This window comes from Cryptomeria japonica, chromosome 6, assembly GCF_030272615.1.
Source record: "Cryptomeria japonica chromosome 6, Sugi_1.0, whole genome shotgun sequence".
Lineage (NCBI taxonomy): Eukaryota > Viridiplantae > Streptophyta > Pinopsida > Cupressales > Cupressaceae > Cryptomeria > Cryptomeria japonica.
Genome location: NC_081410.1, coordinates 46,636,608 through 46,662,741, shown reverse-complemented (window position 1 = coordinate 46,662,741; position 26,134 = coordinate 46,636,608). Strand labels below are relative to the sequence as shown.

At 36.4% G+C, this 26,134-nt stretch overlaps 1 protein-coding gene across 1 annotated transcript; it reads left to right on the top strand.

The window, feature by feature from the left end:
- The first annotated feature begins 540 nt into the window (after window positions 1–540).
- On the top strand, window positions 541–3,240 carry LOC131072119 (ent-kaurene oxidase, chloroplastic). Its single transcript, XM_058008179.2, has 8 exons — window positions 541–680; window positions 764–927; window positions 1,032–1,193; window positions 1,337–1,477; window positions 1,729–1,989; window positions 2,212–2,373; window positions 2,465–2,659; window positions 2,759–3,240. The coding sequence occupies exons 1-8, from the start codon at window positions 566–568 to the stop codon at window positions 3,071–3,073; spliced, it is 1,515 nt and encodes a 504-aa protein (XP_057864162.2). The 5' UTR covers window positions 541–565; the 3' UTR covers window positions 3,074–3,240.
- Window positions 3,241–26,134: the final 22,894 nt, after the last annotated feature.

The window sequence follows — 26,134 nt, the reverse complement described above, 5'->3', positions numbered from 1 at the left end:
ATCAACTTTATTATTTGAGATGAAAATGTTTTAAACATGGCCACAGAAGATTCCTCAAAAAATCTCTGAAAAATTATTGCAATTTTTTTTGACAAATAATGATCTCTCATATCAGATATGGAGAACATTTTCTCTTCAATAATTATAAAAAATTTATTATTTGCACACACAAAATATATCAGCCTTATCAACTTAGAAACATACATAACAAGACACAAAATTCATTACCAACTTTTTATTTGGAATAGAAATCTTTCAAACATTACCACAAAATTCCAAAACATTTTATATCAGCTCAAAATATGTCACCCTCATCATCTGGAACATATAACAAGACACAGACAAAAAAAAACTACCACATAATATCTTTTAAAAAAATTTGAAACGTAGCCACAAATAATCGGCCCTGATAACATAAGAAAAGCATTTATCACATGGTTTTGGTAAAGAGTCACCAATTAGTTATCAGATAATGTTATTACTTTTTATCCATTCTTTACCTATATATATGTGTTGGGGGAGCTCATATTCTGTATCTCTGTCAAGTAAATACTTGTTGAGCAATATGTCCCAGTATTTGTCAGTAACATGGACTGCCATTCAGGTTGTAATGGTGGTGGGTTTAGTATTCATTGCCATCAAATCTAGTTCATCAAAGAAGAAGAAGAAATACCCACCAGGTTAGTTTCATATTTCTTGTATTCTTGTCTTTGTTCCCTTATTTGAAAATGTGATAATCTGAATAAACTGTGAATGCATGCAGCTGTGGGTGCATGGATGGTTGTGAGGGACCTTGTTCTGTTCAAGGATAAGGTGCCTCATAGAACATTCTACCAGTGGGCTAAATTCTATGGTCCTGTCTATTCTGTCCGTACTGGCCTTACATCTGCTGTTGTTGTATTGAATTCAGCCAAAGCTGCCAGACAAGTAAGTCTGCCTAGTTTAAATCTTAGAAATCTTTACAATCAAAAAGGTGTGTTGAGAATGTAAATGTAAATCAAGGTTTTTGAGAATGTAAATGTGGGTTGCAGGCCATGACAGAGCATCATTCATCTATCACAGCGAAAAATCTGACCACAGCCTTGAAAGTGCTGTCTTTGGATCAGACAATGGTGGCCTTGTCAGACTATGGAAGAGATCATCGCTTGATGAAGAAGCTCATGGTCTCGCACCTCCTCGGAACAACTCCTCAAGTATTCTCTTCAATCTTTTGTTTCATCGCCGTTTTATTCAGCTACATTTTTTTATACCCATCTGCTTATCAAATACCTTAACTATTTCTTTGATAAGACTTTTGACTCTTCATAACATATGGTACATTTACTTGTGTAAACAGAGAAACAATGCATATATGCGTGAGGAAATGGTGCGGAGGCTAATAGATTCCGTGTATCTGGAGTTGAAGAAAGCTTGCAATGATACAGTGAACATGAGCAAGATAATTCTAGATCACTTGTTTCCTTTTGCTCTAAATCAGGTAACTTCCTGTAGTACGGTAATCTATAATGTGGAAGCACCATGCATGCAACATTTTAACTTACATTATTTATAGTTTTGTATTGAAATTTGGAAGAGCTTATCCATCAAATACATTTGTAATTTTCATAATTAAAAGTAACAGAATGTTTGTTAGGTCAACTGGTAACATTTTTATGCCAAAAGGACCTCAGTAGTTCAACGGAAGAAAGATTGTTATTCAAGTAGTAAATAATTTGGCTTGGAGTACAGGTGATAGGCAGAACTGTGGAACCCTTACATGTTGAAGAGTTGGGCAGTAAAGTTGTATCGTTGCAAGACATGTACAATCTTATAGTTGGAGATCCTGGAAATGCTGCTCTGGAAATCAATTGGAGAGACTTCCTTCCTCTTGTAAACAGATGGCTTCCCAACAAAAAACTACGGAAATTGTTAGATGATGTGACGAGGAGAAGATCAGCACTTGTGAGGGCTCTTATTTGCCAAGAGAGAGACCTTCTATCTTCAGGAAAGGTACCATACTATGGCTAAAATCCATTTGTCCTTTTAAAAACATATTCCTGTAAAAATAACTCTTTTGGAATCTGTCTTTTTATATGCATGGTCAGTTTAACATATTCTTGTAAAATAACTCTTTTGGAACCTGTCTTTTTATATGCATGGTCAGTTTAACATCTTTTGACTGTGTTGTCGCCTAGTTATGTCTTTGATGAAAAAATGTGTTAATGGGTGAAGGAACCGAAAGGATATCTAGACATGCTTCTCAAGGAAGGTGAGATTCTGAGTGAGAGGCAGCTGGAGACAGCAATATGGGAGCCTGTTATTGAAAGCACTACTACAAGTCATGTTGCTATGGTCTGGGCTTTCTTCAACCTTGCCAAGCATCCTCACGCTCAGGTACTTTTTCTGCAAAAGCTTTCCCATTTTTATCAATAAAATCATTCTATTTCAATGCAAAATTTCTGAAATCCTGCCATGAGACCCACAGGAACGACTTTACAAAGAGCTAGAACAAGTATGTGGAAATAAAGCAGTAGAAGAAAAGGATTTGAGGAAATTGCCATATCTGAAGGGAATATTTTATGAGACAGTACGCAGACATTCTCCTTTGCCTCTAGTGCCACTACGTATCGTCCATGAGGATGTGGAGATTGACGGCTACCATGTTCCAGCAGGATGGGAGGTAAAATAAAAGCTTTTGCAGTTTAAATAAAAGAACTTAAGAAAATATGTTTAATTATTTTGGACATTTACTAATTGCTTATTATTGTTCATTATTTAGATATTAATTAATATATGGGGAGCAAATAATTATGAGGGCGAATGGAAAAATTCAGAGGAGTGGAAACCAGAGAGACAACTAGAGTTTCCAGTGGAAGAAGATATTTATAGGACCATGGTATTTGGAGCAGGGAATAGATTGTGTGCAGGATGGACACAAGCAGTGACAATAGCCTCCTTGGTCATTGGGAGGATTGTTCAAAACTTTGAATTGAAAATGCCAACAGGACATGAGGAGGACTACGACACAATAATAAACACGGGAACTCACAAGCTGCGTCCTCTCTTTTCAATTCTCACACCAAGAAATCTCTAATCCATGTCTCCATGTTCTAGTGTTTGGATGATTATATTATATCATCGTTTATGATGCTTGATATCTTATATGTATGTATTAAAGTTTTGCTTAAATATATTAACTTTGTTCACTACTTTATGCAAACCATCATTTGTATCTATTTCCGAAATCAATGATCAATTTATATATGGAGGAAAATATTATTTTCATACCTAACCTAATTACAAGATAGTAGAATGTATTAAAATTATTTACCTTTTAAATTGAGTATGGAATGTTCGATTGTATTAATGTATAATGTATTAATGTAAATTGATGTATAATGTATTAAAAAATTTACGACATATCGTCTCTTCCTCATGATATATAATGTCTTCGTGTTGGGGTTAATTATTGTTTGAACTAATGTTATAATGGCTTGTTCATAATGGTAAAATTTTATTATTATTTACAATTTAAAGTTATTCTTCCCATCCCTTTGTCTCAACTTAATATTTTATTTCAACCTTGCTTGTTATCCTTTTCTCCAACATAAATTATATTTTTATACATGTCAAGTGATTATTTAACTATCACATACATACATACATACATATGTGTGTGTGTGTGTGTGTGGGCATCTCACACACACACACACACACACACATTACTCTTAATTGTAATCATTTTATTTTCCTCCACTTTTTAGTAATGTAACTCTCAATTTCAACAATCTTTATCATACATTTCAATAAATTTATTGTGATTTTTTTATCCAAGATAAATATCATATTTATGAAGTTCTACCAAGTCTAAATAATGATTTTAAATATTGGATATTGCTAGGTTTATTTCATCCATTTTAGTTTTGTTGGATTTATACTTTCATTAAATTTATGATTTTTTATTAAAAATGGAATTAACTTCAATTGAAGGTCTTATCCTTAAATAATTATTTACTATCTTTTTGTTAAATGTTTTATATGGAAATAATATTTTTTCTTAAAAAAGTTTGGCCATTAAATCACACGATTTTCCAAAAAAGTGGATATTCATCATCAACTTGTATAGAGTGGGGAGCAAAGTGCAAAATTTTATAAATGTTTTACAATCCACAAAATAAATGGAGCACATAAAATATCACATTCTTTATAATATTACCATCTAAACATTAGGGATGCAACAACTTGGATTAAATATTTTTTAGGAGAGAGAATGATAAATACATGGTGTACTTTTTAAGTTCCTATATTCACTATCGAGTCATAAGCTTCCTTGTGGTCTATTGGTATCCCTAATTAAAATTTTGAACAATCCTCCCAATGATTAAGAAGGCTATTGTCACCTATTTTTCCCTTAACTATTTTTTTAATTACCACTCCACTCTTGAGTGATCTCCACTAGCTAACTCAACTTATTATTTATTTTTAATAATGATAACTTTATTTATTAATTATAAAATACATATTGTAAAATAAATCATTATAAAATAAATGTAAGTATTCTTATCCCAAAATACTAAATAATGATGTAGGGAAAACTAGTGAATCTAGAAAATATATGAATAATGAATATACTAAATTGCAACTAACACAAATGATCTATCACTATATATGATCAAGTAAGATCTTAGATAATGGTTCAATGTCAACACTCAATTATGCACAAATCAACAAAATGGTTTATATGTTCATGTATGATTAGATTCTTTCAATCGTGTGAACCCCCTTACCCTAATGATTTTCTTTATGGCCACATGGGTGTTAGTTCTTTCTTGTCACATTCATGAGTAGAGACCAAACAAGTAGTTCTAGTATTTTGAATAGTTAGTCTTTTCCAAAAGCATATTAGATCTAACATTTAAAATAATAAATAAATCATGTGTTAATTTTTACATCCAAATCATTTACATGATAATTAGAAATATTACTTGAAATTTATTTTAATATCAACTAAAAAATATTAACAACTTGATAGTATTTTCAACCATGTAATTAAATATATCGACTAGTGTATTTATGATTAGACATTAAGACAGGTGTGTGACACTATGTCCCCCTCCTCCCCCTAATTATTTGATAGTTTTCACCTTTCTACTAAGGCCTACCTCAACTTTTTCATCTTCTTATTCTTTCTCCTCTTTTAATATTCCCTCGCATAAAAAATCTTCTTCTTATCTAAATTAGTCTACTTGCCCCTTGTACAACACTATTTTAGTTTTCCATCATTTTTTTCTTATTCTCTCTTTTCTCTTTTCTCATATCACTCCCTTAATTAATCAATGAAAATATAGAAAAATAAATCTTTATTTTATAATTTACATGCATTCTTCTTATCCTTTTGTCTCAACTTACTCTTTTCTTCCAATCTTAACTTTTATCCTTTTCCCCAACATAAGTTATGTTTTTATCTATGTCAGTGCTTAACTATCCCTATATATTTGTGTCACATTTTTACTCTTAATTGTAATCATTTTATTTTCCTTCACATTTGAGTAATAAAACTCTTCATTATCAAAGCATTTATCATACAGTTTTTTAAATTTATTATTATTTGCCCAAGATAAATACCATATTTATGAGGTTTATATCAAATCTATATAATGATTTGAAATATTATCATATTGATAGGTTTATATCATCCATATTAGTTTTTATTAGATTTATACTTTCATTTAAAAAAATGATTTTTAATTAAAAATAAAATTGATCTCAATTGAAGTTCTCATCCTTGAATAATTATTTACTATATTTTTGTTTAATTTTGTACATGAAAATAATAAGTTTTTACTAAATAGTTTGGCCATTGAATCACATGATTTCCCTCAAAAGTGGATATTCATCATCAACTTGTATAAAGTGGGGACTAGAGTGCAAAAATTTGCAAATGTTTTACAATCCACATAATATAAATAAAATATCATTAAATATCTCATAATAATAAAAAAAAAATTGAGTTGAATTGAAGGTCTTATCCTTAAATAATTATTTAGTATCTTTTTGTTTAATTTTGTGAATGAAAATAATTTTTTTTTCATAAATAGTTTGACCATTGAATCACATGATTTCTGAAAAAAGTGGATATTTATCATCCTTTCGTATAAAGTGTGGACTCGAGTGCAAAAAAATTACAAATATTTTACAATCCACATAATATAAATGAAATCTCATTAAATATCGCATAATAATGTTGAAGGTCTTATCCTTAAATAATTATTTAATATCTTTTTGTTTAATTTTGTGAATGAAAATGGATCGAAGGTTGATTTGAAGATTGATGGGAGATGGCGTTGAGTGCGAAGGGTGGTTGTAGGGTTTGAGCTAGGGCATCGACGCCCTAGCTTGTGGGCGGTCTCTATTTCCCTGTGCATCGGGGGAAGGGCATAGGGTTTTCTTGAAGGAAGGGGAGGATCTGTCTTTTGGGTGGTTGGTGTTGGTGGTTGTGCGATGTGTTGTGGGTGGAGGGTTTGTGTTGAGCACGGCTGGGCTCGGGTTTTCTTGTTGTTTCATGGATATCTTGTGGGGTGAGGGGGGCTTTGGTCTGTTTTGGCCTTTGATGGTGCTCGAGAGGGGTGGGTGTTCAGTGAATAGCAGGGGTGTGTGAATTCCTCATTTATCTCCCTTTGGGGTTGAGTTTACCATTTGGTGCGATGTCTAGTATTGGAGGAGAGGTCTCATGGGCATCACCCGACATGGATTTTCATGTTGTGCTAGGTTCAAAATCCCCATCCCAAGGTATCAAGACTTTTGATAATAATCTTTTTATTTTAGATTCAGGGTTTGGCAGTGCTGGTATGCCTAATGGCTCTCGGATTATGAAGATTGATGGTTGTCTAGAGAGATGTAGTGAGATGCCGAAATTGGTAATTCCTCCGAAGATGATAGCCGAAGATGTTGAATACTTTTCAAAACACTCATTATATTGCAAGTGTTTATGGTTAAAATGGAAACAACAACATTGAAAGACTAAATGAATTCAACCACAAAACCCTAGCCTAACAACAATAAAGATCCACCATTACATATGAAGATTACCTAAGACAATGTAAATCAAAAAAATCATAAAGATTATACCATCACATGTTCAATAGGGTTTGAATCTCCATTCTTCCTATCTCTATTGATCTTGATTGATATATTTGCTCTCAAATTTTATGTGTGCACAAGAGCTCAACAAAGAATGGAAGTGTGGTTGCAAGTAGGCTTGATCGCATATGAAAGTTTGAATGCTAGTCTAGGAGTGCTAGGATACTTAGGATGATTAGCTGATTGAATAGGGTTGATAATGAAAGAAGCGTCCTCTTATATAGAAGACATTGTAAGAAATAGAGGGATAAGATTGAGAGGTGTAAAAGATGGATGGTCAGGGAAGATTAGAGGGTAGGTAAAAGAAATAAGAAAATAATAAGAGGGTTAGGTAGTGTAGGAATTAAGAGATGAATGACATGCATCATAGGTAGAAAAGGCTAATGAATTAATTAAATAAATAAATATTTATTTAATTAATTAGAAGAAGTGGGATCAATTAAATAAATTAAAGTATTTATTTAATTTAGGGGAAGGATAATTTTTAAATAAATAAAAGTATTTATTTAAATGAGAAATAAGGCTAGAAGAGGATAAATGAATTAATTAAATAAATAAAGATTTATTCAATTAATAGAAAAATTAGGATAAAATAATTAAATAAATAAAGATATTTATTTAATTAGATAGGACAATTTTAGGTGTCTACATTTTGCCCCTCTTTGAGACAATGCAGCTTGTCGCGTTGTTTCAAAGAAAATAATATGAACTGATAGGGTTAGTGTAGGATCAAGGGGGGCCAAAAAGTGGCGATGTGAAAAAAATAGCCTTCTTCACTCGCCTAAAAATGCGAAAATCCATGTTGACTTTTTGCTTGGCCTGGGTGTCAGTACACCTTGGCCTGGTAATTACCTATGAATCGAATATATGATTTTTATTTGTAATTTTAATTTAAAAAATATATTAAATATTAGATATTATATAATATATAATATATAATATATTATTATATTATATAATATATAATATAATATAATGTTATATATTATATAATATATAATATTATATTATATTATATATTATAATATATATAATATATAATTATATTTTATAATATAATACAATTATATCCGATTTTCTGAGACTTTTATATTTCGACAGTGACAGCCCGTGAGTCGTTTTTAACTCACAAGCTACGCGATTTAATCAAAATCCGATATCCGGTGCACCCAATATCCGATGTTTTGGCAAAAAATTGGTAAAAAATAGATTGAAAGGTAAGAATTTTATCATTTTCATTCATTTTTTGTATTTTTTGTTAATGTTTATTTGATTTTTCATTGAAAATGTAGTTTTTTTAATGAAAACTAGGTTTTTAAAAATCAAATACCTAATTGTTTAAATTTGTTAACTAAATTTAATTGTGTACATTCAATTAGGTAAAAAATGGGGGATAACAATGAAAACATTGACCAACCACAACTGCAACAACCAAACCCTCATTTGCCAAACCCCCCCTCAATTCAGGATTTGATTGCACAAAATTTGAATGAATTGAGGGGGATTGCAGAAGTATATTGTAGGATCCCTCATCTAAACCCAATGTTTGATCCTCTCACGTAAATCATAAAGAGTATGGAAACCATGACTGAGGAGCACAATGCCGCCCTTTTGTGGCAAGATTCTATGAGGGAAAAATATGCAGATGGCTTGTCGTATAAGGATACCAAGGATTTCGAGATATCCAAAGCCAAAATCACCTCATTGTTTGTCAATCCCTACACTGGTCAACCCGTAGATCCAAAAAAAACAACTTTCTATTAAATGGTGCACAAATGATGGGATTGTGAAAAACTTTTGGGATCGTTGGTGGATGGTTCTCAACAAACCACCCAACAACAATCTTGATATCCCCTTCTATTTCATAAAAAAATTGTATGCTGAGTTTGTTTTACGCAAACATGTGAACTACTTTGACATCCAACCTTTCCAAGGTGTAGGTTTAGGTATGCCCCAAAATAGGCCTGGGGTAGTCAAAGTAGTCCAGGGCCCATATGTCCCCCCTCCTTCTATTGATCCCCCACTTGCAGTGCAACATCCTGATATCATTTGTGAGGTGACTTCACAGACCATATCAGCTATTCACTCTTTGAGTAGCCTTTTGGTTTCTCAGGCTGTGTCAGTAGCTCAACCTACTCTTGATGGTAGCAGTGCATCTGGTGGCGTTGACATGTCATCCTCAGTTCCACACATATGCATGCCCCATAGTTGTGTCATGTGTGGGCATGTATGCTTGGGTCCAGTTGGACAACCCGTTGATCCTCCTGTGGACAGTGCAGATTATGAGGTGCATGAGATGCATGATGCACCAGATATTATTACATAGACTGGAGGATACCTTGGGGAGTCCTCACATGCTAGAGGTAAGGAGGCATCGTCATCATACATTGATGATGTAGTGGTAAGATTTGTATTTTCACAGTTCATGTTATATTTTAATAAAATATTTATAAATTAGATAATATTAAGTACTGATTTTTATTTACATGGTCTATTTAATAGTTGATGATCGAGGATGAGTTGAGACAGATTCAAGAGGGCACCTTGTCGTCCATTTCATTTGGCCTTGATAGCTTGACGGTACATATATTATTGCACCTAGTTGTTTGTATTTTATTGTACATACATGCTCATCATTTATATTGGTATTAATTAGATTATGTAGTAACTTGCATGTATATCTTATTTTACTCTTGTAAGGCACAAGTAGCACAAGTGCGAGACAGTGTGATTTAGGATCTGGTAGTGCAGTTGGAGACAAGGGAAAGGTAATTGAATGCAAATATGATTGAATGAATAGTTTAAATAACTTATAGTGATTGTACATGTCTAGACATAGATTGATAGTTTCATATACTTGTTGTGTATATATACAGAGAATTCTTGGCTTCACATCCATGATGACTACACTCAGTATACCTGAAGAAGAAGAAGAGATGCCTCAAGTAGATGTGTGTTTATTTTATTTTTTGATTAGTAGATATAATTTGTTATTATCAATGACAATTATATGCTAACTTGTATCAATGTCATGTTTCTGAACATATCTAGGTTGTGTATGAAAATATTCAAAACATACCTCCTCTACCGAAGACATACATCAAGAATCCTGCAAAGTTGAAGAGAAAACATGGAGATGAGGTAAACATGAATAGTTCAGTTATAGTTCATTTTTATGTTAACTTTTCAAATGTGAATTATATAATATAACTAATATTAATCATGGTTCAAATGTTTTTCTTGTGTAGGATCCTTCACAGTCGAGCAGTGCAGCGAAGAGGATTGATTTTGATGATCCATCAATAGCTTAGGATGTTATAGATAGTTTTGGGATACTTACATGTCTAGTTGGCATGTATCTTTTGTATATGGACATATATTCACGTATTTAGAAATACATTTTGTTTCAATTGGCATTTATGCCATACTTGTGTATGGCATACATTTGTAATCATTTGACATTTTTATATATACAAAAGTTGATATTCGATCATATAAATTGTTGCTCATTTGTGTGTGGTGTTATCATGGAAATCTGTAATCTTCATTCCAATAATTAACAATGGTTAATAATGGTTATTTAATGAACAATACAATTCATTTGAATTCATCATAAGTGTTGTTTTTATAATGAACAATATAATTCATTTAATGAACAATACAATACAATTCATTTAATGACCAATACAATTCATTTAATCAACATTACAATTCATTTAATCAACAATACAATACAATTCATTCAATGAATAATACAATTCATGAACAATACAGTTCATTTAATGAACAATATAATACAATTCATTGAATGAACAATACTTGATACAATTCATTATTACCCTATGCATGTTCCTATTTTTCCCCCCACCTCAGTCGAATGCTCGGGGTTTTATTAGGGCAACAATTTTTCTGTTGGCGAAAAAATCGTCAATCTCAATCAAATGTTGTCACGTGGCCAATTTATCGTTCAGCTCGTTGCGATGACGAACCATCGTCTCTGACATGTCCAGTTAGGCATTATTACCCTATGCAAGCTCCTATTTTTTCCCCCCACTCAATCAAACGCTCGAGGTCATACCCTACCGACGTCGTCCCTTGAGTGCCCTAAGTGCTCAAAATTGTCAAACTTTGATGGGCCCTAACTTGGAATCCGTGGCACCTGCGAATGATTTGTTTGAACCTACGGGGCCACGAGAGGGGTCCCTACAAAAGCCTATCTCGGTTTTTCAAGTTGCCCTATGATTTTATTAGGGCAACAATTTTTCCATTGGCAAAAAAATCGTCAGTCTCACTCAATTGAATGTTATCACATGACCAATTTCTCGTTCTTCTCATCGCGATGATGAACCATCAGCTCCGACATGTCCATTTAGACATTATTACCCTATGCATGCTCCTATTTTACCCCCCCACTCAATCGAACGCTCGGGGTCATACCCTACTGACGTCGTCCCTTGAGTGCCCTAAGTGCTCAAAATTGTCAAACTTTAACGGGCCCTAACTCAAAATCTGTGGCACCTGTGAATGATCCGTTTAAACCTATGGGGCCACGAGAGGGGTTCCTACAAAATCCTATCTCGGTTTTTCAAGTTTCCCTACAGTTTTATTAGCGCAACAATTTTTCTGTTGGCGAAAAAATCGTCAGTCTCACTTAATCGAATGTTGTCGCGTGGCCAATTTCTCATTTTTCTCGTCGCGATAACGAACCGTTGGCTTCAACATGTCTAGCTAGGAATTATTACCCTATGCATGCTCCTCTTTTTCCCCCCCACTTGATCAAATGCTCGAGGTCATACCCTACCGACGTCGTCCCTTGAGCACCCTAAGTGCTCAAAATTGTCAAACTTTGACGAGCCCTAACTCGAAATCCGTGGCACCTGCGAACAATCCGTTTGAACCTACGGGATTGTTCGCACCTACGGGGCCCCGAGAGGGGTCCCTACAAAATCCTATCTCGATTTTTCAAGTTGCCCTATGGTTTTATTAGGGCAACAATTTTTCTGTTGGCAAAAAAATCGTTAGTCTCACTTAATCGAATGTTATCGCGTGGCCAATTTCCCGTTATGCTCATCGCGATGATGAACCATCAACTCCGAAATGTCCACTTAGGCATTATTACCCTACGCATGCTCCTATTTTCCCCCCACTCAATCGAATGCTCGGGGTCATACCCTACCGACGTCGTCCCTTGAGCGCCCTAAGTGCTCAAAATTGTCAGACTTTGACAGGCCCTAACTCAAAATCCATGGAACCTGCGAACAATTTGTTTGAACCTGTGGGGCCACAAGAGGGGTCCCTACAAAATCTTATCTTAGTTTTTCAAGTTTCCCTACAGTTTTATTAGGGAAGCAATTTTTCTGTTGGCAAAAAAATCATCAATCTCACTCAATCGAATGTTGTCGTGTGGCCAATTTCTCGTTCTGCTCGTCGCGATGATGAACCCTTGGCTTCAACATGTCTAGTTAGGCATTATTACCCTATGCATGCTCTTATTTTTCTCTCCACTCGATCGAAAGCTCGGGGTCATACCCTACTAGCGTCGCCCTTGAGCGCCCTAAGTGCTCAAAATTGTCAAAATTTGATAGGCCCTAACTCAGAATCCATGGCACTTGCAAATGATCCATTTGAACCTATGGGTCCATGAGAGGGGTCCCTACAAAATCCTATCTCAGTTTTTCAAGTTGCCCTACGGTTTTATTAGGGCAGCAATTTTTTTGTTGGTGAAAAAATCGTCAGTCTCACTCAATCGAATGTTGTCGCATGGCCAATTTCTCGTTCTTCTCGTCACGATGATGAATCATCAGCTCTGACATGTCCAGTTAGGCATTATTACCCTATGCATGCTCCTATTTTTTTCCCCCCTCAATCGAATGCTCGGGATCATACCCTACCGACGTCGTCCCTTGAGCACCCTAAGTGTTCAAAATTGTCAAACGTTGACGGGCCCTAACTCAAAATCTGTGGCACCTGCGAATAATCCATTTGAACCTACGGGGCCACGAGAAGGGTCCCTATAAAATCCTATCTCGGTTTTTCAAGTTTTCCTATGGTTTTATTAGGGTAGCAATTTTTCTGTTGGCAAAAAAATCGTCAGTCTCACTCAATCGAATGTTGTTGCTTGGCCAATTTCTTGTTCTGCTCATCGCGATGATGAATCGTCGGCTTTGACATGTCCAGTTAGGCATTATTACCTTATGGATGCTCCTATTTTTCCCTCCCACTCGATCAAACGCTCGGGGTCATACCCTATCAACGTCGTCCCTTGAGCACCCTAAGTGCTCAAAATTGTCAGACTTTGATGGGCCCTAACTTGGAATCCGTGACACCTACAAACTATTCGTTTGAACCTACAGGGCCACGAGAGGGGTCCCTACAAAATCCTATCTCAGTTTTTCAATTTTCCCTATGGTTTTATTAGGGAAGCAATTTTTTTGTTGGCAAAAAAATCATCAGTCTCACTCAATCGAATGTTGTCGCGTGGCCAATTTCTCGTTCTTCTTATCGTGAAGACGAATCTTTGGCTCTGACATGTCCAGTTAGGCATTATTACCCTATGAATGCTCCTATTTTTCCCCCCACTCGATCGAACGCTCGGGGTCATACCCTACCAATGTCGTCCCTTGAGCACCCTAAGTGCTCAAAATTGTTAGAATTTGATGAGCCTTAACTCAGAATCTGTAGCACCTACAAACAATCTATTTGAACCTACAGGGCCATGAGAGGGATCCCTACAAAAGCCTATCTCGGTTTTTCAAGTTTCCCTACGCTTTTATTAGGGCAGCAATTTTTCTGTTGGCGAAAAAATCATCAGTCTCACTCAATCGAATGTTGTCACATGACCAGTTTCTCATTCTGCTCATCGCGATGATGAACCATCGGCTTCAACATGTCTAGTTAGGCATTATTACCATGCATGCTCCTATTTTTCCCTCCACTCGATTGAACGCTCAGGGTCATACCCTATCGGCGTCGTCCCTTGAGCGCCCGAAGTGCTCAAAATTGTCAGTATTTGACAGGCCCTAACTCAAAATCTATGGGATTTGTGACTGATCCATTTGAACCTACAGGGCCATGAGAGGGGTCCCTACAAAAGCCTATCTCGATTTTTCAAGTTGCCCTACGGTTTTATTAGGGCAACAATTTTTCAGTTCGTAAAAAAATCGTCAGTCTCACTCAATCGAATGTTGTCGCGTGGCCAATTTCTCATTCTGCTCATCGCGATGATGAATTGTCAGCTCTGACATATCCAGTTAGGCATTATTAACCTACGCATGGTCCTATTTTTCCCCCCCACTCGATCAAACGCTCAGGGTCATACCCTACCGACATTGTCCCTTGAGCACCCTAAGTGCTCAAAATTGTCAGACTTTGATGGGCCCTAACTCAGAATCTGTGGCACCTGCGAATGATCTGTTTGAACCTATGGGGCCATGAGAGTGGTCCCTACAAAAGCCTATCTCAGTTTTTCAAGTTTCCCTACGGTTTTATTAGGGCAGCAATTTTTCTGTTGGCAAAAAAATCATCAGTCTCACTCAATCGAATGTTGTCGCGTGGCCAATTTATCATTCTGCTTGTCACAATGATGAACCATCAGCCCCAACATGTCCAGTTAGACATTATTACCCTACGCATGCTCCTATTTTTCCCTCCCACTTGATCGAACGCTCGGGGTCATACCCTACCAACGTCATCCCTTGAGCGCCCTAAGTGCTAAAATTATATATAAACAAACATTACACTGTAGACACATAATGATCATCAATACTTCCATGTATTGTATATACATTATTACCATTACACTTGCATGTGACATCCATGAAGGGATATGCAAACATGATTTTTTTTTCATTATCAATACAACTACTCATGTACAAATACATGGACATTATCATTAATATAACTAAACGAATTTGCTCATGGACATTGTATATCATCATAACAATGTTACATCAATTCACATCCATATACAAATACAACATCCCACTTTATCTGCATCAGGCATCCTCATGTCCTAAGAGAAAATCTTACGTACAACAATGCTTGCATATAAATGAAGACCAAAATAAGTAACCTTTTTATGCGGAATGAATGTGCTACAAGAAACAAATTATAACACTTAATACAAATTAGTTTGGAAAATTATAAATAGATCATTTCAAACATTTGTAAGATGCACAAGATTGTATAATTATGAAACTTACCAGTTTCTTTGCAAAGTATACAAGCATAACTTTGAAGAAAGACGCATGTTGATTAAAGCCCTTCTCACTGCATTTCTCTGCATGGTTGAAGACGATGGTAGATATGGTCATTTCTAAATAGCAATACATTCACTTGACTTAATGTTTATGCACAAAATTTTATCTCATTAATGCACAAAGGAATATGTATCATCACCAAGAGAGGGTCTTGTCAATGGCGAATGATCTAACATGAACCTGCATTTTTAAGAATTGTTAGTCTACACATAAAATGCATGGATGAACATAAAGGATTCATGATAATCACTTCAACTAAAATGCATGATAATAAATGAAAAGGTCAGATTATATACCACAAAAATGCGTCCCTTTGAATTATATCAACATAACCCACTATGTTGACGCAAAAATCATAATTTGATACTATTGTATATCATCAAATAAGACCTGCATGAGCATAAAGGTTTTGCAATAATTATATCATCAAAAATTGTTAGATAGTGTTTGTATGCAGGAAAAGCAAGGCGATGAAACTTAAAATGTGAAAAATAAAGCTCAAAGAGGCTTGCCCACACACCCATAGGACTTCTTGGTGAAAGTTATGGAGTCATGAAGAATGACTCAACTTCCCAAGGTTGGTTCCATGGTTCTCTATCTCACAAGGTCCCTCAAGCCAATGTGTTTGCTCTCAGATCACTGAGCAAAGTGGCTTAGGGATGACAAATGCAAGAATGAGGGATGCTTATGATTGGTTTAGTTATGAAAATGCATCCTATCTATGCATGATTCTACAAATGCAATAAAATAGATCATAAGATGACAAGATTAGTAGCAATACTATCCTAACATGATATACTAGTTTATGAGTTAAGCTAATGATAAAGGAAATAGTCTAAAATGCTTATCAGATTAATTCCTATTAGAAAGAGAAGCTAGATGTGTTAATAAAATTGAGCATAAATGAGATACTAAAAAGCTTGCATGGATCCTTAAAATGGAGGAATGAGAGCTCTATTTATAGTAAAAATAGGGCAATGGATGGTCAGGATTGAAAGAGTTAATCAATGCGTTTGCTCTCAGATCACTGAGCAAAGTGGCTTAGGGATGACAAATGCAAGAGCGAGGGATGCTTATGATTGGTTTAGTTATGAAAATGCATCCTATCTATGCATGATTCTACAAAAGCAATAAACTAGATCATAAGATGACAAGATTAGTAGCAATACTATCCTAACATGATATACTAGTTTATGAGTTAAGCTAATGATAAAGGAAATAGTCTAAAATGCTTATCAAATTAATTCCTATTACAAAGAGAAGCTATATGTGTTAATAAAATTGAGCATAAATGAGATACTAAAAAGCTTGCATGGATCCTTAAAATGGAGGAATGAGAGCTCTATATATAGTAAAAATAGGGCAATGGATGGTCAAGATTGAAAGAGTTAATCAAGGGTCAAGTTTGAAAGTTGTTAATCCATGTTTTTAATTTTCACCAATGAAATGGTGAAAATTGTCAACATAAGGCTGGTTGAGAGGAGAGGTAAGAAGCATTAAATGCTTCAGAAGACCTCATGGTTACCTTAGGAGGTAAGGGTTAAGGTTAGGTTAGGGTTATCCATTAGATAAAGCTTTTACCCAAGAGGTAAACTCTTGTGAAAAGGTTAAAGGAATAACCATGGTCAAAGCAATGAATGCTTGATGAGACCCTTGGGTTAGATGATGGTTGAGTTAGGCAAAAAGTCTCTAACCATACCACTAAGGGTTAGTTAACCATTAATGGTTTGAAGACTTTGGGGACAAATTTGTAAGAGTCCTTCCAAATTTGGTGGTATTCAACAAGTTAGCTTGTTGAAGGGATAAAGGCTTTAATGCCTTTTGAAGACTTTACTCCAAATTTGAGAAGTGACCTCCTCAAATTTAGGGAAAGGGGATAATGGATGGGTTTAGGCTAATTGATTAGGATTATATGGATTCTAGAAGAAATTAGGAATAGGGTTTAGGATGCAAGTGGGAGATGTAGGAAAATGCAAGTGGGTGAGGGAAAAAAGAATTAATTAAAATAAATTACTTTATTTCAATTTGGTTGCAATTTGGGAAATTGAATAAATTAGATTTATTCAATTTGGGGTAAACTATTAATTCAATGTAAATTTAATTAAAAAGTTAGAAGAAGGGATTTAATTAAATAAAATAATTTATTCAATTAAATGACATAAAGGGCTTAAGTGAATTTAACTAAATAAATTGAATAATTTACTTAATTAAATAGAGGAATGTGGGTGATTTAGTTAAATTAGATTTAACTAAAATAGAGGAATGAACATAAAATATTCATTTAGGAATATGGTCATTTTTATATGTCTACATTTTGCCCCTCTTTGAAGTGACGTGTGTGCACATGTTGATTCAAAGAAAACGATGTGTTGTCATGATTTGGTTATGATCAGTTTTTATGTCAAGATGTTTATGTCGTGCCCCAGATTTGATAACTGATGTCACAGATTTGATTAAATGATGTTGATAATGCCCCCTCGGGAGATGAATCAAAAATTTTGAACGTTTGACTTGATTTGGATAAATTTAATGGCATTTTAAATTTTGGTCTATGTTGAATGCGATAAATTGATTCATCTCCTAATAATGATGTTTGGGAGGGTTTGATATGAGATCATGAGCAATTTTCACATTCTTCGACGGAACCCTAATTTCAATTTACCCTATAAAAGGGAAAAAGTGATTTCTTTTTGTCTCATTTGTGCTTGTTGACTTTGGAGAAAGTGACACTTGGAGAAAAGTCAACATGCTGATTCCATATTCTTCTCATCGATTGGAGCGTGTGAAGAGGTATCAGAGGCCTGTTGCGTATGGACCACCAACAAGTCAACCTTTTTGACCCCTTTTTGATTTTTTATTTTGTCATTTTTAGTTAGTTTTTCCAATTTGCCACATGGATCGATTGGGTTAGCACGTCGACGTCAAGAAATAGTGCATACGATAGGTTGCGTAGCATGTAGGGTTTGAATAAAATAGGGTAGCATCTAAAAAGTGTAGGGTAGCGCATAGGATTAGGTTAGCGCACCGGGATCACAGGGTAGCGCAGAGGATAAAACGGGTAACGCATAGGAGATACCTAGCGCATAGGGTGTCTAGGAAGTCACATGGGTAGGGATAGATAGCGCACAGGTATGACCTAGCACATAGGGATAGACATGTAGCGCAGAAGTAGGATAGATTAATAGTGCATAAAGATAATTTAATGCGTAGGATAAGTTAGGTGGTGCTTTGGAAGAAAAGGGTAGCACATAGGTTTTTGCTAGCGCATAGGGTAGATTGGATAGTGCTTGGCAAGGACAGGGTAGCGCATGGTCAGAATTTTAGCACATAGGCAAAATTTGTTGGTATAGTGTGATTTGGGAATGAAGAAAATTGATAGGTTGGTGCCAGTTCTGTCAGGATAAGTGTAAATTGTCGGTCTGTGTGTCTGCTGTCATTGTTTTGATAAGTTTGTCCAACATGAGTTCTGATATAACTTGATTTGATTTGCGATTTTTCAAGTTGATATAGATTTGATGCAGATTTGATATGATGTGGTTTTTGATATGAATATGGAGTTTGAGTTGTTTTACAAGCTGCATTGATTGTGGAACTTCAGTTGTTTTACAAGTTGATATGGATGTGAAACTTGAGTTGTGTTACAAGTTGATATAATTGTGAAACTTGAGTTGTGTTACAAGTTGATATGATTGAATGGATCGATATGATGTGGAACTTGATTTAGATTTTCAAAGTTTCAAGTTTTAATATGAATTTGATTTTGATATCTATGTTTTTATGAGGAAACTGATATTGGACTTGCTTTGCTTTTTGATAGGAGCGTCTTGGAGTGGTTCAGTCACGTGAGCGATTTCCAAGACTGTGGTCCTTGATACCACGATTGACATAGGTAGATAGAGACATTATTGAGAGGTGTGGCATGACCTCTTTGTTAGATATGCCTCGGTTTATCGTGAATGGGGGCTTATTGATAGCATTGGCAAAGAGGTGGCACAGTGATACGAACACCTTCCATTTGGCGACAAGCGAGATTACAGTGACGCCTGAGGATTGTTACCAGATTCTACAGATTCCTGTGGTAGGTGTATTGCTACCTTATGAGCAGACTGACGAGGGTGGGACTGAGGCACTTTGCCGGATCTTGCAGGATGATACTGTTTGCGGGTATGAGATCCACTGGCAAGAGTTCTTGGATTTGGATTATGCTCCTTTACCATTAGTTTGGGCAAGTTTTGTAGGTGGGTTCCCATGTCCAAACTGTAGGTCAAAGGGAAAAGCAATGGGGTGGGGATTGGTTCTGGAGGATATGGTGATGCAGGGTCGCCAATTTGCATGGGGGTTAGCTATGTTGGCCCACTTATATAGGGATTTACATCAGGTGGTATACTTAGGTTATGGCAGTTTATCAACCGGAGTGACACTGCTACAGGTATGGGCATGGAAGCATATTCCTGCAGCTAGGCCATTGGCGGATAGAGATAGGCCTATTGAGTGTGTGTATGCATACGAATACAGAGGGATAGTTGTCCAGCGTAAGCTGGGAAAACTAGAGCACTGGAGGAAAGTGTTGGATGATATTGATACGATCGTCTGGTGACCATATACAGGTTGTGAGGTATGGGCAGAGGATGGGATGGAGATTCCCTATGTTTACATGACCAGATATTTGATAGGGCAGACGCCCTTTGTTATTGACAGGTTTCTACATAGCCGAGTGCTGCGGTAGTATGGTCGACAATAGGGGATTCCACAGGGAGCATGTTTTTATGCTTGACGGAGATAGGATATTTTGGATTGGGGTCCAACGATTGATAGCGTGGTGGCAGTGGAGGAGTTCTTTCATGTAGCTTGCCAAATTTGGGATTATGCCCTTGAGATAGTGGATGTAGGGATGACTGACGAGTTTGCAACACTCTTTATAGCGCGTGTAGTGGCCAGGATATCAGATCCAATTGAGATGATTCTGGCTTTTAATGACGATGAGGAGGTAGATGAGGTGATGGCAATGGCGAAGGAGGTGATGGCGGAAATGGCGGAGGAGGTGGCCGAGGTCAGCGAGGAGATAGAGGGAAATTAGATCGGGGGAGGGGAGGAGATATGGGTGGAGATGGTGGTGATAGGGAGATACGGGCGGAGAGAGTTGTGCAGCAAGCTGTGATGGATAGAGGGAGAGGAGGTTTGGTTATCAGAGCTAGGGGTGAGGAGAGGGTTGGGGAGGTGATAGCAGCAGTGGGAGGGTATGATGACGTGCGATGATCGGCCCAGAGGAGGAGGTCAGATGTTTTACCTTGACCTGCACCAAGGACAGGTAGAGGGACAGGGGTACCCCTTGACAGGTACCCTTGTAGATGCGGATTCTAATGCATGTGGAGGATGCGTAGATTAGATCGTTGTAGTTGTCAGTGCAACATTTGCAGACATAGTTGTTGGTGCATCAACGTCAAATTACTCAGCTGACCATAGAGCATGATACTGAGATAGAGCGGTGGGGTCGAGTAGAGGAGCTCACAGTGAGTTTGCAGAGAGTGGCAGTAGGTGGCCCAATAAGAGACACCTTGAGAAAGATGGCTCTGAGAGCCAAGGAGGCAGAGTATTACCGATGCCATTATGAGGATGTGGTGTTGAGGGAGCGCTGAGTGTAGAGTTTTACACAGTTGAGATCTAGTCGATCCTGAGTGTCTGGGTCGAGGACGAAGAATAGAGGCGTGATAGGGCCTCCTAGACAGGATCCACCTGGAGATCCAGGTGTTGGGACATCTGTAGCGAGACCGTCGCCTTCAGGAGATAGTCATACATGAGAGACGTTGTCTCCATTGTATTTTGATCATTTTGTTGTATTGGCACAGACATGACATATTTTGTATATTGATCATTTTTTAAGAGATATATATGACACTATTTTCTTTGATCCTTATGTGATGTGTTATGGATTATGCTTTCTACATGATTTTGATTATTCTATGATGATGCAATGTTTGCATGTGATATGATATGTGATGAATATGATGTGATAATGCAGGATGTTGTGAGATGTATCTTGAAAATGAGATGTATGATATGATATGTTGTGATACTTATGTCAGATTTAAAATGAAACGCAACTAATTGTAAAATGATATGCAACTAATTGTAAAATGGTATGTAGCTAATTGTAAAATGATATGCAACTAATTGTTTTTGAGCATCCTCATTCTGCATTTGTCATCCCTGTATAGCCACATGTTGTTTGCTTTCTTTGTATGTATCATCATTGAGCATTGATTTGTTTTGGGATATGTTGAAAATTTATACAAGCATAATGGTATAATTGAACCATAATGACCTGAGAAAAATTTACATGATTTTTTATTTTGCAAGATAGCACAAGCGTCAAGGTATAATTGAACCAGGATGACCTGAGTGTGGATTGCGTATAAACAGACAAGATTAAACCATTTATATGCGTGATGTGGAATCATGTCTTCAATGATATGTTGTGAATCACATCTCGAGACAAGTATCAACATAGTACAGATGATCGCCTCACAAACAGAAAACTAAGAAAATATTGGAGTCCCCACGACGTTCTCTAGCTTTGAAGCATTGTGGAGAAAATGTAGAGGATCCAATAATTCAAAAAGTTCAAGTGCAAAAATAGTCAAAACTTTATGCAAGATGCAACATTTGATACTTCATAAAATCATCCATCGTATTTTGTGAATCCTATTAGGTGATCAATGTTTTGCTTTGCGATAGTGTGAGTATTGTTTTGCTAGATATGATGTTCTAAGTTTGTGACTAGTTTTGATGGTTTGAACATGTTGCAAGTTTTGATTACTGCCCCTAGTCAAGTGTACTTCTTAATGTGGATATGTATAGTGATTACCAAACCATGGTGAGATGTGGTGAAAGGATATGCGGATAAACCAGGATAGTGACTACGCTAAGTATGGCCTAGATGGATATTGTGATAAAAATGTCGGGCAATGGTCGATAGTGCTTTACTGTAGATATAATGGTATGGATATAGATAGAGGAGCTATCCTCTCATAATAGCGCCTGTTGCCAGGTTTTCACCAGTTTCTTTTATTGTACCTTTTTATTTGCTTTTTTTCTTTATTTTTTTATTTTTTTTATTTTTTGACTTTTCCATACATTTAGACTACTCAAGTGCAGTATTTCTTCAGATGGATGTTGTTAGTTGGTTCATTGAGCACATCTCCTTCTGAAGTTGTTAGTTAATAGGCACCTGATCTATAAGCTGATATAATGACATAGGGACCTAACCAATTAGGTTCAAATTTCCCTTTCTTTTCCTAATCTTGCTGATTTCTAGGATTTTCTTTGAGTACTACGTCTCCAATTTTAAAAATTCTGGGAATGACCTTGTGGTTTTATCTCCTGCACATGTGTTGCTAATATGCTTTGAGATGAGTGTATGTAAATTGGCATCTTTCATCTAGAATTTCAAGCTCTTGTAGTCGGTTTACTCGATACTCTTCATCTAGGATTAAGTCTTTCAAAGAGACTCTAAGAGATGGAATTTCTACCTCCAAGGGTAAAATTGCTTCTAATCCATATACCAATGAATATGGTGTAGCTCCTGTAGGTGTGCAGATGCTAGTTCTGTATGCCCAAAGTGTTGGATTGAGTTGTATATGCCAATCTTTTCTTGCATCATTCATTGTTTTCTTTAAGATTTTCAATATTGTTTTGTTGGATGCTTCTGCCTAACCATTCCCCTGTGGGTATTAAGGTGTAGAGAAATGATGTTGGATTTTGAAATTTTCACATAGTTCTCATACATTTTGGTTTTTGAAAGGTCATCCATTATCTGTGATGATGGAACTTGGAATGCCATATCTGCAGATTAGATAATTAAGGATAAAAGAAGCAATTTGTTTCCCAATCACTGTGGTCATGGGGACTACTTCTATCAATTTGGTAAAGTATTTTGTTGTAGTTATAATGAACTTGTGTCCATTTGAAGATGAAGGATGAATTTTGTTGACCAAGTCTAGTCCCCATTAACAGAAGGGCCAAGATGTCGTGAATGGCTGCAATTCCTGTGCTGGTGCATGTATAAGATTGCCATGGATTTGGCATTTAAGACACTTCTTTGCAGAGTGATAAGAGTCTTTTTCCATTGTTGGCTAGTAATATCCCATTCTTAGAAGCTTTTTAGCAAGAGTAGTACCACTTTAATGTGTGCCACAGATACCTTCATAAAGCTCGTGTAAAGTAGAGTCAAATTCATTATGATCAAGGCAACGAAGAAGAGTACCATCTAGACCTCGACGATACAAAGTATTAGCAGTAAGAGTATAATGGGCGGCTTGTCAGATAAAGTTACATTTTTGGTTTTGGGATAGGTCAATGGGTAGGATATTGTTCTTAAGATAGTCGTATATTGGTCCATATAATGGAGAGTCGGAACCAGTCAAGGTATAGATAACATGGGATTTAGAATAATCATAGGCTAGGGAGAACAATTGCTCTACCAGAAACTCGTAATGACTTTGTTGCTCTGGAATTTGCAGTAGTAAAGCGATAGTAGCCATGGAATCAGCTGCTTTGTTGTCCAACCTTGGTATTTGCTTGAAGGTGATGTGTACAAAATATTGTTTGAAATCATCCACCATTTGCTTTTATGGTAGTAGCTTATCGTCCTTTGTCTGATAGTCATTGATGATTTGATTGATGACTAGTTGTGAATCTTCGTAGACTTTTAACTCTGTTATTCTCCATTCTACAACCATTTTGATGCCTATAACCAATGCCTCATATTCAGCAATGTTATTTGTGCATGGAAACATAAGCCTATACGATCTTGGTATAGTTGTGTAGGAGAAAAAGTGACACTAAGCAAACATGCCCTAATCTCACTTTCAATCACACATTTGTGGAATACGAAAGAGCCTAGAGGTATCGCACAATTGGCTACTTCTTTTTGTGGAAGAGAGAGCCATGGGCTACCTATTAGGATTTCTATTCCTTTGTTGTAATTGAAAGATAAAATGATGCAAGTTCAACTACTAGCCCTAGAGTGCAAGTATGAACTAACAACAAGATTGCAGAATTGAACTTAAACAATGGAAAGCTATAAACACAAGGACAAGACAAGAATGTAAATGCGTACCCGGTGTTAAAATCTGAGTGAAAATGTTCGGGACGGGGGCGCGGGCACCACTGTCCTGATTTTGCTCCTGAAACTGCTGTTTTTGCAACCTGAAAAGCTGTCAGAAAGTTGCTGAAAGTTGCTGTCTGACAGAAGGACCAGGGCGCCCAGCGCCCCTGTCCTGGCAAGACCAGGGCGCCCCACGCCCCTGTCCTGGTCTTTTGCTCTGAAATTTGGTGCGGAGTGCTGTCTCGACCTGCTATTCTCGGATCTGCAACCTGCAGCGTCGTCCGAGTCTCGAAACCTGCACTTATATCCAACCCTCAAGGGAGGAGTACAAGCCAATCTTCAGTCGGTAATCTCCTATTGTTCTTCAATGTCTTCCAAGCCCTAAATGGATGGATGAATGAAATTGATAAATGCTTGATAGAAGGATGTTGAATGTTGTTGAAGTCTTCAAAGATCTGCTCTTTTGCTGCATATGAGGTTCCTGAAAACGAAAATCAGATCCTTTCAAATGAAGAAAGAGAGCTCTTATATATGAAACCCTCGGTCTTAATTCCAACTTTTGGCCGACCTAGAGATTGAATCTCCCGCCAATTTCTTGGGGTTAAGATTTATTTTATGATTGGGTCGCGCTCCTCAAATTTTGGGAAAAATGTTTGGGACCATGTTGCACTCCGGGCGCCATGGTCCCGACAACTTTTCACCAAATTTTCAGGATTGTTGGATATGATGATTTTAGAGAGAATCCCGAAGTTACAGGTGATTTCGAGATGTTTTGATTCCCGAAATCAAGCCCCCAAGTTCAAAATAGGACCTAATTAGGGTTTTTGATTAAATGATGTATTGGAGAAATAAAATGAAAGGGGCACACTTTAATGAAAGAGCCCAACTTTATGATGTGGGAGATGATAAAATAGAACCCTAGACCTAATTAATTTAATTAATTAAGTGCTAAAGGGGAAATGCAATGCAAAATGCAAAATGCACCAAGGCGGGTGCTAAACTAGGTGTGAAATTGTACTACTTTAGCAAGTGCGTACAATTTACGATGCTACATTTAGCCCCCACTTTAGCGGTCATATGAACACTACGTGCATATGCAAGCTAAAGTACAGAAAAGTAAACATTATTTGAAAAAGGATATATCCATAAGACAAAGAAGAGAATAAGAATGCAATACTTCCTTCTTTTGCGAGGTGAAAGTGATTCTTAATGAAGGATGATGCTCTTTTTAACCCAATTAGGAGAGTGAATTCGCTATGGATGTATTTTACCAAGTGCAAAAGAGGTTGTAGTCAAGGACTTACACCTCTTGTAAGAGAAAACCCTTGAACAAACAACAACAAATGTGTACAAGGCATAACATCAAGTAATAAAGTCCACACCATCCACAAAATAGGAAAAAGTGGATCCTTAGATAAAAATAAGTAAAGATCATTGCCTCCCAAGGATAAGGACAATGAGAAGGACTTACACAATCTTCTAGGGAGAGATTTGGACATAAGAAAAAGAAGAGATGTATGAAATCATTCTTGTCCCCATAGGAACAAGAAAATTAGGCTATTATGTTGCTTCAAAAAATATGATTGCACTTGAAATTGTACCATCATGAATGACAATGAGCCCCCAGTAAATGAGCTACCAATGTCACATA